General features: G+C 31.4%; 2 protein-coding genes across 2 annotated transcripts; both read right to left on the bottom strand.

The window, feature by feature from the left end:
- Nucleotides 1-960: 960 nt before the first annotated feature.
- Nucleotides 961-2394, bottom strand: LOC110278249 (UPF0481 protein At3g47200-like). Its single transcript, XM_021136501.1, has one exon. The coding sequence runs from the start codon at nt 2392-2394 to the stop codon at nt 961-963; it is 1434 nt and encodes a 477-aa protein (XP_020992160.1).
- A 6914-nt stretch (nt 2395-9308) lies between these two features.
- On the bottom strand, nt 9309-10385 carry LOC107475244 (uncharacterized). The gene is made up of 2 exons (XM_016094876.1): nt 9582-10385; nt 9309-9470 (listed from the first exon to the last, which is right to left on the bottom strand). The coding sequence occupies exons 1-2, from the start codon at nt 10383-10385 to the stop codon at nt 9309-9311; spliced, it is 966 nt and encodes a 321-aa protein (XP_015950362.1).
- Nucleotides 10386-15969: the final 5584 nt, after the last annotated feature.

Below are 15969 nucleotides of genomic sequence, written 5' to 3'. Positions count from 1 at the left end.
GATTGGTGTGATGTAGTCTCTGTCGACGCTGTGCTGTTCGCCATTGAAATTGAAGTGCAGCTCTGATACCATGAAACGGTATCAGATTCAAAGAAGAAGATTAAGGAAGAAAGGAGTTGCAGAGTGAAGGAAGAATGAAAAAGCAGAGTTGTACTGCACTTTTGGTATTGAAGATTGAAAAGGTAAAGTGAAAAGTGAGTCACATGGGTTCAGTTGTGTGACTTATAGCACAGTTATTGCCCATTGTAAATCACACGTGTTCTAATAAGCTGAGCTAACAGAATCAACTTGCTAAGCTAACAACTAACCAAGCTAACAGCTAACAACTAACAACTAACTGTGTGTGTATGTGTGAGCTAAGCTTAACAGAATGCTAAAGCCAGCTAGCTCCCTTTCTCTTAGCTTACTCTATCAAAGATCTCGACAGCAATGAGTGCTGATGGTGAGGGAGTGGGCGACGCCGATAACAAGGTTGGTGAGAGAATAAGCGTTGACAGCTTGACACTAAGGCTGAGTGATGAGGGATGGAGTAGCGCCAATAAGTGTGGCTGGTGAGGGAAGGAGTGGCGCCAATTGGAGATTTGGAAGAGTAGAGGTGCGACGGTCAGTAAAGTAAAAAGGGATGGTTAAAGGTTGAAATGTGAAAATAGGGTTTTTGGTAGGGTAATTGGAAATGAAGATTTGTTTTTCTTTTACCTTTGATGTGTCGGGATTATAGTCTATTGTTTACTTTATTCACAATCTCCATTGTCTACCTAACGAAATTGTTACTTCACATACTAAAAAAACAATAAAAATCAAATATTAATTGGGCCAACAAAAACTTTCATGGATTCAAAGTTTAAACTATCAAACTTGAAAGCACATAGAGGCTTCCCTAATGGTTATCAAACTAGGAAAAGAAAAAAAAAATAAATGGTGCATAAATTCCAATGTAAAAATAGAGAGATTCCTAGTTGACTAGCCACTAGAACGAGCTGAATAATATGTCTGCATGATGGTAAGAACAAGCAGGACAATAGCTGCCACAACTCCTATGAATTTCCACACTGTAGGGATATGATCACGGATCAAAGCATCATACCAATTCCACACATAGTACATAAGAATTTCAAAAACCTTCCTGCACCTGTGCCAACTCCTTATACCCAATCCACGAAACGCGTTCCTAGATTCCGCCTCATACTGGTTCAAGCACTCACAAATTCCGCCGTAACCTGGATCCATGTGTTCAGAACCCTTGCAGATTTTCCGAAACATACTTAGCAATTCTTCTTTTTTCTTCTTGCTATCGTTCACTATCACTCCCTTCTTCTCAAGCAGTTCAATGTCGTGCTTGCAACATATCAAACCTTTGAAGAAAAAAGCATACGAAGTGTACTTCCTTTTCACCCAAATCCTGCTCTGCTCCCAAGCAACCAAATTCCTCCACCTCACTTCCGTCGTTTCCTTGATACGAAGAGCCGGAATTTCCAGCACCTTATCTTTTTCGTTGAATCTTATGTCGAAGTCAAAAATATCTTCAAACAGATCCGGAACTTTACCGTTGCCTTTGCTATTTGCGGCGGTTCGAATGGTTATTCCGGAAGCCCGGAGCCTAGTAGCGCATCGCTTTAGCTCTTGAGACGCTTTTACCCCTCTCTTCTTCTCTAACTGGTCACGTTCTTCAACCGTGGCCAGATGAATGAGGTGGAGTATGTGAGCGGCACCTGAAGAGATTCTTACCGGAGTGTAACCGAAAGCACCGAACACGATGTTGGCAACGCGGTGGTCATCTTTGACTTCAATGTCTTCATCAGGGAAGACATTGTAGTACAACTTCTTGAGAACGATCAAGGGTATTTGGTTCTCGAGCATCACGATGTCGTTGAGAACAGATCTTACCTTCTCCTCTGTTTCAAAGAGAGGATCACCCAGATAGCTATCATCATCATCATTGCTGTGTCTATTGCTGTTCTTCTTCGACATGTAATAACCAAGTCTTATGAGAAGCTCCAACAAGAAGCAACCGTCGACAATCATTATCCTGGAGAGCTCATGGGAATCCGTCTCTGTGTCGCCGCTGTAGCAGGCAGTAATCGCTTTGTCCATACTGATCATGTCAACGGCGCAATCGCGAAGCCTGAGTTCTGATGTTCTTGTATCCGTTCCAGTTTCTCTTCTTTCAAGAAAGTCGCGCATGTAGCGCAGTTTTGCTTCTTCCATTAGGAGAAGCTGGCGTGTTTCTCCCTTGTGCCAGGGTCCTAAGGACACCAGCTTTGGCTTGTAAGCGTCCTCGTTGGGGGCTCGAAGCATTGGTGGAACCTTTGAAATGCTGCATGAATGGACTTCTTCATGGTCCAGAGCACCCAGCATCACTTCCACTGGAATCATCCAACTGAAGTCTGATCGCATCTTCAACAATACGATAATCTCGGATGAGTCTTGATATTGACTAGATTATACTTCAACACAAAATCTAAACACAAATTAAAAGGAAACGAAAATTGTAACACGAAATAGTAAGGAAGGGAACAACAACTTTTTGTGTCTAATATATAGCCAATACAAGAAAAAGCAAAGAAATTAACACTTATTTTGTTATGGACAAGTTACATGAACAACAAAAGTTTTTTTTGGAATATTATTTGGTCAACTAAAAATATATTATTTTTTACACTTCTTTTTTTTTAAGCAAACATATGATTATTAATTATATGTAACCAAAAAATTATTAACTAAATACCTAACTGTGCTCCGTATGTAAATTATTTTTAGTCTTGTTGTATATTATGTTAAAAATATTTGGAAGTTCGTAATATTCATGAATGGCCTGGTGATTGATATTTTTTATTTTATATACAGCAGACACCTATATTATATGTGACTTTTATTACATGTTTAGGCTTCAGGGATTTTTTAATTTAATAAATAAATTAAATCTAATAATTATCCAATTAAATAAAGTTATTACCAAAATCTGTTACGCTAATTTATTTCATTTACACTTACACTGTGAACGAAATAATTTTACACATATCTCATTTACAATATTTAAATTACTACTAATGACTTATTGTATACTAACTATATAAACTATATTCTAATTCTTTGCTACTATTCTAATCATTACTATATACACACATTTATCTATATAGGATTGCGTAAAATTTAATAAATTAGAACTAATCGCAAAGTTGGTTGCTCTAGTATAATGCGAAGTCTCGTTCAACCTGTTGATGTCTCTGTCTTTACCAACTGCGTGCGCCATCGTCATATGTATCGATTATATGGTCAGAAAGGGATAAAAAAGAGGAGAAAGTAGTTGAAAATTTCAAACTAGGACCCAGTCAAACGCTGTCAACAAGTTATATATATATAGTCGTTGCCCAACCTTGTTTACACTGTGAACGAGATAACCTTGTACGTATTTTGTTTATCGTGTGAACGAGATATACACGTGTTATGTCTGCGTGTTTATTTTATTTACATTGTAAACGAGATACGTACAAAATTATCTTGTTCACGGTATAAAGTAGATAAGACACGATGATAAATTTCGGTCATAAATTTTAAATTTATTTAAAATAATAATTAATACATTTATTTTATTTATTAAAATTAGGGGTGCACATGGGCCGGGTGAAGGCGGATTTGATGGAATCCAGACTCGACTCGAAATATATACCGGGTCTATTTATTAGACCCGAACCCAACCCTAGACTTGATGAAACCAATACACTTTCAGGCCACAATTATACCGGTGAAAACCGGGCCGTTAACATTACATTACGTTGATACCTTCTTGTAAGCTAGCATGTAAAAATATCCAAATTTCCAAGACTCCAACCATTATTTAACATGGTAAAATTCACTTAGAAAAATATAACAAGAACCAACCCTTCTTTAAAATTAAAGCATAACCACAATCAATACTAAAGCAAAACCACAATCAATACTAATATTGTCTAATAATACCAAATATTTAAATCAATATAAATAATATAATATTATGCATTAGTCTAAAGTCTTATGCATTCTAAACATAAAACATTAACTTATAGTCTTATAATGACTAATAACATAAAATATTAAAGTTTACAATACTTAAATTACACATAAGAATAGTCATGATCCATCACTAATAACACAAAATATTAATTGTGTATGATGACTGGGCCACCGAGCCGACTTCGAATAACCCGAGCTATGGCCCAGACCTGACCCAAAATAATGATCGGATCTATTTTTGAGACCTTTATCCGGTTCTAAACCCGATAAAATCACACCAAATTAATTCCTAAAATATTCGAATCGAACCGAACCTTTGGGCCGGACCGGATCTATACACCCCTAATTAAAATAAAAAATCCTAGGCTTCAGTCATAAAATAAGAGAGGAGTGGGGAGATAAAGGAGTTTATCTATAATATTAGACCCACATGAAAAGACAGATCGATAATCAACTATAGTTTGAACTTTGACGGTTTGTTTTACATGGATCTATATATTAATATAAAAAATATTATGTGGATACAAATAAATTAATAACCAAATTAATTATTACAAAAAATATATGCTGTTTAATTTTTTTATTTTATATTTTATTATATAATTTATTTTGATAATTAATTTAGTAATTATTTTTTGTATTTATGTAATATAATTATATATATAAATATATAATGATTGATTTAATAACTGATTTTTTGTTTGTACATAATCATTTTAACAATTTTATGAACAATACTATAGGTAAAATTTATTATTTTTAGCTAACATATATATACTTAATCAGTATTTTAAATTTTAAATATTAAATTTTAAATTTTATATTTTAAATTCTAATAATATAAAAAAATATTAACTAAATATTGACTAATGTTAATAAACATATTAGTCCCTAATATTTCTCTAATATATTACATGTAAACCACATCTAATTTCTATCTACTTAAAATAAACCCATATGGTTCTTAAGGTAATTATAATAACAAAATAAATTAGCCGGTGATCAAGGTTAGTTGTTAATAACTTAGTATTAAAGAGAAGACTCAAGACTTCAAGTTTCTCCATTTGGTCGTTTGTTATAATAAGAGTTTTTTATTTGGATAACAGCTGTCTTATGTGAATTCACTGACCGAGGGGAGATCAATCACTTCGTCATGTTTTTCTAATTGATTAGTCTTTCATTTAAAACGGTTATGAATGATTCTAAAATCATTAAAAACTGTGGAGATAAAAGAATATTATTATTCTTTTTCTTTTTTAAAATTCTGGAGATATTTTTTTTCTGAATTAAACTAGTTTATTTTTTAATTGTTTAAACATATATAACTTTTTAAAAATTATAGTAGTTATATTTATAATAAAAATAAAAGTAACTTTTAAAAAATACAAACTGCAAAAATTATACTTGATAAAATTATTTTTAATATTTAAAATAATTTGAATGAATATAAATATAATAAACATATAAATAAAATAAATATAGGTATTTATTAATATATAAAGTTATCATAGATTTTTAATTTTAAAAAATATAAACATATAATATTTTTTTTACCAAATATAAAATAGGTTGTTTATATTTTTTGTGCTTTTCAAAATCGTAAGTTCGCTCTTCAAAAATAGTCGTGAAAAAGACAAATAAATTTCTAATATTTTTTATCATAAAAATAAATAATTTTTTTATTAAATTAAATTACAAATAAATTTTTAACTTTTATAAATAAGAGACACAAAAATTTTTCTAACTTTTATGCATTCAATAAAAAAAATTTATGTATCTCCTATTTACAAAAGTTAAGAATTTATTTATATTTAAATTTAATAAAATTCATTTATCTTTAAGATAAAAAATTAGGTAGTTATTTATTATTTTCTCTTCTTACATGACAAAATCTCTATATTTTTTTTCACCAGTAGAAGCGGAAACAATAGACAGCCTAAGTTGGTAATATTTCTCCCAACATTTCTAAAAATTTTGAGTATTAGTATAGTTTATATGTTAATATATTTGTGTGTTTTGTGATGAATTTTTTAATGTATGTGTTGTTAAAGAACCGTGAATTGAGGTGAAGCAACTCTCATCATTTCTGTCGTATAAGCTTAGATGTGAAGAGAAGTGAAAAAATGGAGGAAGAAAACTAAAGAAATCAAGAATGAATGAAGAATGAGAAGAAAGTTCTAGAAAGTGGAAGAAAGAGATGGAAGAAGAAGTTAGTTCTCAGAGAGAAAAAGCATGAGTGTTGGCATCTCCAAAATGAGAGAATGAACCACACAAAAAATCACACTCAGGTTCTATAATATATATGCTTACAATTAAAAAACTAACAAACTAACCTACTGTATAAATTTCAACAAACTAAGTTTGACTAACTTAATTATCATCTAACAAATTTGGAGTACAAATGTACTCTCAAACTAAATGTATAATGACTATTGATCAAGTAACACTCCCTCTCAAACTTGGAGTGCAAATGTCCAATAGTCCAAGTTTGTTATGACAGTTTCGAAACAGGCTAGGTGCAAGAGCTTTAGTTAAAATATCTGCGGCTTGATCAGCACTTGTTACTGACAGCAACTTAGTGACCCCCTCTTGCTATTTATCCCTTGTAATATAATAGTCTACTTCAATATGCTTTGTCCTCTCATGAAAAACAGGATTAGCAGCTATATGTAATGCTGATTGACTATCACAATAAATTTTCACTGGTAGTTGTTGGTCAATCTGAAGTTCCTTCATCATGTAACGAAGCCATTGCGCCTCTCTTGTTGCTGAAGCTAATGTCATATACTCTGCTTCACAGGATGATGCTGCAACTGTATCTTGCCTTTTGCTCTTCCATGAAATTATTAAAGTGCCCAAGAAAAAATAATACCCTGTGATGGATCTTCTAGAATTTAGGCATGTTCCCCAATCACTGTCTGAGAAGCCAGAGGAAGTGAGATCAGTGGTTGAAGAAAAGAATAAATCCATTGCTGGTGCTCTTTTGAGATATCTCAACACTCTCAATGTTGCTTGAAAATGTTTATCTGTAGCACAATCTAAGAATTGACTTAATCTAGATACTGCATAACAAATTTAAGTCTTGTGTTTGTTAGATATAAGAGTCTTCCAACAATTCTGTGATATTCTGAAGTTGAGGCTAGATGGGTTCCCGAGTCTTTTGATAAATGAGTGGTATAATCCATAGAAGTGGATATTGGTTTGGCAGCAAGCATTCCATAATCCTGCAGTAAGTCAAGGCAGTATTTTCTCTGACAAATAGAAATGCCCTTCTTGCTTCGAGCTACCTCCATGCCAAGGAAGTATTTGAGCTCCCCAAGATCTTTAATTCTGAACAAGTTATGCAAATAAGTCTTCATGTGAAGAATTTCCTGCAAGTCACTATCTGCAACCACTAAATCGTCAACATATACCAAGATAATAGTGAAACCCTTCAAAGTGTTCTTGGTAAACATGCTATAGTCATGCTTAGATTGAGTGTAGCCAGCCTTGGTTAGAGAGCCAACAAGCTTTGTGTTCCATTGTCTACTTGCTTGTTTTAATCCATAGAGTGATCTATCTAATCTGCATACTAGACCTGGTTTGAGAATTTTGAGACCTGGTGGAGGTTTCATATAGACAGTTTCATTGAGATCTCCATGTAAAAACACTGTATTGACATCTAACTGGTGCAAATGCCAATTCTTGATAGCTGTAATAGCCATAACTATCCGAAACGTGTTCATTTTTACTACAGGGCTGAAAGTGTCTTTGTAGTCAACACCCTTAGTTTGAGAAAAATCCTGTGCCACCAAGCGTGCTTTGTGTCTCTCTATAGATCCATCCGGGTTCAATTTGAGTTTAAAAACTCATTTGCAACCCACTGCTTTCTTTCCAACAGGCAATTCAGTAAGTGTCCAGGTCTTATTCCTCTCCAAAGCAGAAAGTTCATTATTAATAGCTTCTTTTCAGTTTGAATCCTTAACAGCTTTATCATAAGTTTTGGGTTCTAAATGCATGGATGCAGCTAGTGTGAATGCTTTGTGCTTTGGGGACAACGACTCATATGAGACTACTTGTGAGATGGGATATTTATATGTGGTGTTGGTAGTAGCTGAACCATTGGAAGAGGCAATCATGCAATGAAAGTCTCTCAAATAAGACAGTAGTCTCCTAGGGCAAAGTGACTTTCGTGTCTCTAAATGCAACTCATGATTTTCATGTAATGTATGTTGATGAGGTATTATTTGGGGTGCTGAACCTCTAAGAGTAATTTCTAATTGAGAACTATTAGGTACAATTTAATTAGAATTGTCATTGTTTAGCTCAATGGATGCAGAAGTGTGTTGAGAGTCATGAGATGCATGCTGAGTACCATTAGATTGTGTGTGATTTGTGTTATTATTGATGATATTATGATGAGGTGAGTCAAAAGGGTCAAAAAATGTATGTGCTGCATGATATTGTAATGATGATTCAAGTTTCTCAGTTTGCAAAAAAGGTAGTACATGTTCATAAAAATTGACATTTCTTAACAAAAACACTTCTCTATTTGATAAATCTTATAAAAGATATCCTTTAACTCCAATTTTATGACCAAGATGTACACATTTTCTGGCTCTTGTATCTAATTTCTTCCTATGTGCAGTCAATGTAGATGCATAGGCAAGGCAACCAAATATTCTCAAGTAAGCAATTTCAGGTCATTTATTTTTTAAAATTTGATAAGGACATGATTCATTAAGGGACACACTAGGAAGCCTATTGATTAAGTGGACAGCATGAGCTGCAGCAAAATACCAAAAACTTTTAGGTACATTTGAATGAAACATTAATGTTCTAGTAACTTCCAAAATATGTTGGTGCTTTCTTTCTACAATTTCATTCTGTTGAGGTGTCTCAACGCAAGTTGTTTAATGAATTATACCTTTGGAATTGTAGAAAGAAGGCATTTTAAACTCAAGACCATTGTCGGCTCTAATTTTCTTTATGGTGCTGCCATATTGAGTTTGTACGAAATTGACAAAATTTTGCACATGAAAAACAGTTTCAGCTTTAGAGCACATGCGATGCAACCAGGTATATCTACTTTTATCATCTATTATTGTTAGAAAATATTTGTGACCTTTCATGGAAGGTGTTCCTATAGGTCCCCATATGTCCATGTGCACAAGATCAAATAAAGCTGAAGATTGAGAGAAACTATGCGAAAAAGCTATCCTTCTTTGTTTGGCAAAATGACAAGAATCACAAGGATCCGTAAATCCTTTATTTGTCAAAAATTCATATGATTTTTGCATTACATTTATTCTTTGAAATGGTATATGTCCTAGTCTAAGCTACCATAAGGCTCCTGCTTCATATTTATTGGAGTTGTGAGGCCAACTCAGAGATGATAATGCTGTATGCAGTTTTGGTGATGCAATAGTTGTCAGACTCTCAAATGCATATAATCCTCTTCTTTGTTCAGCTACTCCAATCATCTTCTTGGAGAGATAATCCTATATCTCACAAGTAGAATAATTGAAAATGAATTCACATTTCAGATTAGTAGTCAATTTTGATACTGAAATGAGATTGAATTTAAAGTTGGGAATGTATAATGCATGTACTAGATGAAATGTGTTGCTAAACTCTATTGTTCCAGCTATGTCAGTAACTGTTTGAGTACCATCAGGCAAGTTAATGCGTATAGGTTTTATGTGATACAAATTTTTGAATGATTTTAATGAAAAAGAAACATGTTCACTAGCTCCTGAGTCTATGACCCAGGAATTTGGACTAAATGTGGCCAAAGACATAATGAATGCAATACCTTGATTTGATGGTAGAGAAATGGTGTGATTAGAACCTATGTTATGACTCTGTTGTTGATTTTTCTTCCTTTCAAGAAGTGCCACTAATACTGCTCTCTGATCTGCAGAGAACTGAGCTTCTAACTTGCTAATTGCTTCTTGAGTGTTGTTACTGATATTATCACCATTCAAATCAGTAATCATGTTGATGATTTCACTGCCACTGCCACTCCTCATATGAGGTGGGTATCCATGCTTTTTATAGCATACATCCTCAGTGTGTCCACTCTTACCACAAAATACACATTGTTTGTAAGTTTGACCTCTGCCTCCTCTTCCATTTAATCTACCCCCTCTGGCTCTAAGGCTCCTACCCCCTCTAGTGGCCATATTGATCTGAGGGTTAAAGCCTTGATTGGCTCTAGTGTCACCCATGGTTATCAATGCTTTTCCTTCAATGATATATGCATTTTGTCTCTCTTGCTGTAACAAAAGTGAGAAGGTTGCATCTACCGTTGGAAGCGGCTTCATCAACATGATCTGGGACTTCACTACGGCAAATTGATCATTTAGTCCCTTGAGGAGCCTCACTATATTGGTATCTTCTTGGTAATTCCTCATCACATCTAAACCACAATCACAAGTTCCAGTGCAGTACTTACAGGCTGGAATTGGGCAAAAATTATCTCTTTTCAAATTCCTTTCAATTTGGTGAAGTATGCAGTAATGTTGAAGTCTCCTTGCCTTATGCTAAACAATTCTTCTTGTAAGTTAGCCATTCTGAAAGAGTCTCCTTGATAATAGCGATATCTCAAACTACACCATATATCTCCAGCAACGTCCATCCACATCACATTGTGTGCTATCTCTGGACTTAAAGACAAATTCAACCAAGATACCACATATGTGTTGCATCTATTCCACGCATCAAACAGTGAATCATCTTCCGATGGTTTTACTAAAGTTCCATCAACAAACTTCAATTTATTTTTAGATCTTAACGCTCTAGACATAGCTCTCTCCCAAGCATGATAGTTACTGGGACCTAAAATCACAGAAATTAAAGGAGTTCCTGGACTCTCACCAGGATGCAGGAAATACGGACTCATTGGATCCATAATCGGACTTTTGTTCGCTCGATTTGTTACTGATTGCAATTGATTAACCTAATTAACGAGTTTCGCAAGTATTTGAATGTCGAAATTCGAGGTTTGGTTTGCCATTCTTTCTGAAAATTAAGGATTCAACTCAACGATCTTGTAAGTTTTAAGATTCGGATGCTCAAATTCACAAGTTTGATTCAAACTTCAAACCTATTAGATCTTTCACATCATTGCTCGTGATTGGAGTCTTCACCTCTGTTTCACGGTCACCGCACCATGTTAAAGAACCGTGAATTGAGGTGAAGCAACTCTCATCATCTATGTCGTGTAAGATTAGATGTGAAGAGAACTGAAAAAATGGAGGAAGAAAACTAAAGAAATCAAGAATGAGTGAAGAACGAGAAGAAAGTTCTAGAAAGTAGAAGAAAGAGATGGAAGAAGAAGTTGGTTCTCAGAGAGAAAAAGCATGAGTGTTGGCATCTCCAAAATAAGAGAATGAACCACACAAAAAATCACTTACTCAGGTTCTATAATATATATGCTTACAATTAAAAAACTAACAAACTAACTTACTGTACAAATTTCAACAAACTAAACTTGATTAACTTAATTATCATCTAACAAATTTGAAGTACAAATATACTCTCAAACTAAATGTATAATGACTATTGATCAGGTAACATGTGTTATATATATTATGGGATTTAACATGCATCGATATAATAATTTGGATCTATTTAAAAATAGCCTACAATTTGAAAATAATATAAACTATGAGTTTGAAACATAAATATTAAAAATATTAGTCCGACCACACTTATTATTACTAGATTATTTTATTACTAGATTATTTATCTCAAACTCCTAATTTCCATTGACATGAAATAAAAAAGAAAGAAGCAACAAAAAAAATGTAACTATATATGGACAAATTCCTTCCTTTTCTTTCAAACACTTTTCTACTGCACTTCAACCCCAAAAGAAAAAGGCACATAAATTGTATTTCTCTATTTTTAATTTGTGTTCAATTTATAATATTTATAATTTTTTAAAATACATTGTAATTCAATCTACCATAAAGAAGTGTAATAAAATTAGAGTTAAAGTTCATATTTTTTGAAGAGTCTAAAATTTCTATCTCCAGTGATCACGAAAATTTATTGAAAATCTCTTAATTTAAGAAGATTTTTACAATTATATTTTCTGAAAAAGCCGAAGAAATTAATCTCAGAATTGAATCAAATTTCTCTAAAGTGAGAAAGCTAATAAAATGATAAAGTAAAAAAATAATTACTCTTAAATTAAGATAATAAAATATATATTTTATAAAAATAATAAAATTAAAGAGATTTTCCATCCTCAGACCTCAGACCTCAGACCTCAATAATGAACCGACCTAGTGGATCGAAATAATAGGTCTGAAGTTATGGTCCAGAATAATAATCTACCTTTTTTTCTACCTCAGGCATGTTGGAAATGATGGAAATAATAGAAAAAAAAAATATAAAATGAAAAATAATGGAGTTAGCACAAAAAATTATATATTATATAGTAGCTAGCTACCTCTCTACTTTTGATGAATTTTCTTTTCTTCTTCCATTCTTTTTACTGAATATAATATATGCGATTTAATTATTTTGTGTTTTAAAATATATATTAAAAATATAATAATAATAAAATTTTAAAATTTTAATGTATTTAATGTATTGAAAATAACAATTTTTTATTAATTTCTAATCAAATATTTTTTATAGTTCTTTTAAGATGTGCTCTAAGACACAGGTTAACAAACTCATTATATATTGACTGATTTTTGTGTTTATCTATATCATCTCTCTTTATAATTAATTGAATAATGTTATATATTCGATTTTTTTAAATTAAATTTAATTAAATTAAACAATAAAATTTAAAATAATGTTAATTATAATTAATTTTTGTTATATTATATCAATTTGATTATAATTAGTTAACAATAAAATTTAAATATATATAACATTATTCATAATTAATCATAATTAGAATCACATCTACATCCTCTAAAGTTTCAAAATTCTAAATTTTTGCATTTGGAATAAATACATTTTAATACAAAATCATCGTTGAGTTTAATCTTTTATTTATATAAATACATTTAATACAGAATATTTTAGAACTTACCCAAATTTTAGTCTTGTCTAAATTTGTATAAATTTTTTCCTTAAATACATTTTTGCCTTCCGAACAGAAATTAAACTCAATCGTCGTTGCTTTGCTCTCTCATACATTGCCCTTGATCAAACATTTTATGAACAAATCATAAAAAAAAAGTTATTCTCATTTATCAACTAAATTTAAAAGACAATTCATAATCTCGGAATCATATAAAATGAACTCATAATAATATTATCGCCTCATAATATATATACTATTCTAAATACATGTACTCACGTATAAATATAATCTCTAATTTAATATCTCTTGCAATACATATTAACTTGAGTGTATGTGTCCTTATAGAAGGTACAATCCTTACCATTGGAAACGACATACAATTTCAGAATAAAAAGATTGTGACAATTTTATATTTTCAACTTACTCTTTACAATTTTATTGTAGATAATTTCTCAATTTAAAAAGATTAAAATACTTATAAATAATTAATATTAGCTAATTTTTTTTAATTCAAAAAAATTTTATTTTTTAAAAATTTATGATTTAAAATTTAAAATTTATAATCCAAGATATAAAATTTAACATAAATAACACAATTAAAAAAAATTGATTAACGTTGACTAAAAAAAGTTGCAGGCTTGCTAACCTTCCTTTCTTATGATCTTATCATTACTTAATCCTGCAATCCTCATTATTATCGCTGTGTAATATAATTTTTTCCAGTTTAAGAATCAAGATAGATGATGGCTTCGATTATTATATAAAGAAAACAGTTATAGGTTGAATTTGTATGGATAATTAACTGATACATGTATATGAACTCATTGACTGAGGGGAGCTAGACTTGGTCATTTTTAATTAGTCTTTCATTATATATATTTAAAAGTATATAGGGGTTTTGTTTAAGAAAATATAATGTTGACCAAAGATTCTTAATAAAATTACTTATTTACTTGGGCTGTAATTGATGAATATGACCACAAATCCTTCCATCATTATATATGGCCCTGGTCTGTCTCAAGGTTGAGATCATACATAGAACATTCGGGTGTATGAGCTCTGAGATGTGTAGCTAGAAAGAGAAGAAGCCGTTCCAACTGGTCCTATATTTGCCATCAGTAATGGATCGGCAAGATAATAGAGAGGGAACAAGTGACGATGATGTTCCTAGTTTCCGTACAAAAATACAGAGGAAAGTTGCCAGACGTCCTGCTAGGATACTCTCCGATGAAGACGTCGTTAGTTTCCATTCAAAAATACAGAAGAAAGTTGCCAGACGTCCGGCTAGGATAACCTCCGACTCCGATGAAGACGTCGTTAGTTTCCGTTCAAAAATAGAGAAAAAAGTTAGACGTCCGGTTAGGGTAACATCTGAATCTGATGAAGATAATGTCCCTACCTTTTATTCTAAAATACAAAAAAAGGTTGCCAGAGGTCCAGTAATGAGGGTAACATCCGATGATGATGTCCCTAGTTTTGGATCTAAAATAGAGAGGAAAGTTGTCAGAGGTGCAGTTCGCAAAAGGATAACATCATCCAACTTGTCAGGCAGCATTATCAAGAAATTTGTTCTGATCTTAGTCCTATTGATTATGTTCTTGTGGGTTTTGAAACTGAATTCGTGAATTTTGTTTGTAGTGGTGGTGGAAGCTGCTTCAGCTTGCGTTCTGCACGAGGAATGCTAACTACAGTACTATTAGAATTTAGGCCAATTCATAGCTATGAGTTTTTGTCTAATTTTGTCTTACTTATTTTTTGTAATAAATTTTAATTTTTTAAAAATTATTTATTTTTATATTTTTTAAATTAAATAATAAATTTTAATCTTTTTACAAACAATAAATTCAGATAAACGTTAACGTTTCTAATTTTGTACTCCTACCCTTCTTCATTTATAAAATTTCATAAATTTTAAAATGCTTAATTTATCTTCTCGTAACATCATTGAAAATTTCAATACTTGTTCTCTATCGTTTTCTGTATCTTTCATTCTTGCACTGTTTATTTGAGTAATTAATAAAAATTAAATTGTCTTTTTATTAATCTCTTTTTACTTGGTTTCTTTTCAAAAAACACACCTGAATGATTTATGTGTTTCGTTTTCCTGGTATTGAAAAAGTCTAGGAGTTAGCAATTTTTATGTTTTTTGGTCAGTATTTAGTCATCACAATAAAAGTGAGTGATCTTTTATTATTAGATGTAATTTCACACCATTAAAAATATTATTGATGGTCAATTAATAATTACAAAACACCAAAATTATTGACTTCTAGCATTCCTCTTAAATATTATCAGGATTCATGAATCTATTCTTAAACACATTGGTATATTGATAACTCTTCAATAAGAATTAATTTTTATCATATTTGTAATAAATAATTATATTAATTTTAATAAAATAATTACTTTTCATTTTATTTTATTTTTATTTTATTAATATTTTTAGGTATAATAATGCAAAAAAAAAACCAGTAGTACTAATAACAATTCTATACTCTATTTTTATTAAGTCATTTCGTTATAGTTTATCTCTTATGAAAAATTTTATCACTCTTTCTATTAGGCTATCTTTGAAATATTTTTTTATTAAAAATTAGAAGAATTATGTAGCAACTTAAGTCGTTTTTTTATAGAAATGTCTTTTTTTTATTTAAAAGAGTTTTTTGTTTGTTTTTTTATTTGATAATGTGATATTTTTGTCAAATTTGATCTTAAAAAGATCTTTCACTAAATCCTTTTTAACAAGCTTGTTTATTTGAAATATATTAGCATGGCCAAATCTTGTGCCATAACCATTTTTTAAATTTTTTAGAATGAAAACAAACTACATTTTGATTCTTTAATTCATCAAGAATGAGGTCATACACATTATCACAACGATTTACAACAAATAATACTTCATCAAACTTTTCATTCACAACAAGACACTCTAATCTTTTGAAAATTAC

The sequence above is a fragment of the Arachis duranensis genome, chromosome 2 (genome assembly GCF_000817695.3).
Source record: "Arachis duranensis cultivar V14167 chromosome 2, aradu.V14167.gnm2.J7QH, whole genome shotgun sequence".
Classification (NCBI taxonomy): Eukaryota; Viridiplantae; Streptophyta; class Magnoliopsida; order Fabales; family Fabaceae; genus Arachis; species Arachis duranensis.
Note: the sequence above shows the minus strand (reverse complement) of the source record. Positions and strands in the feature narration are given on the sequence as shown.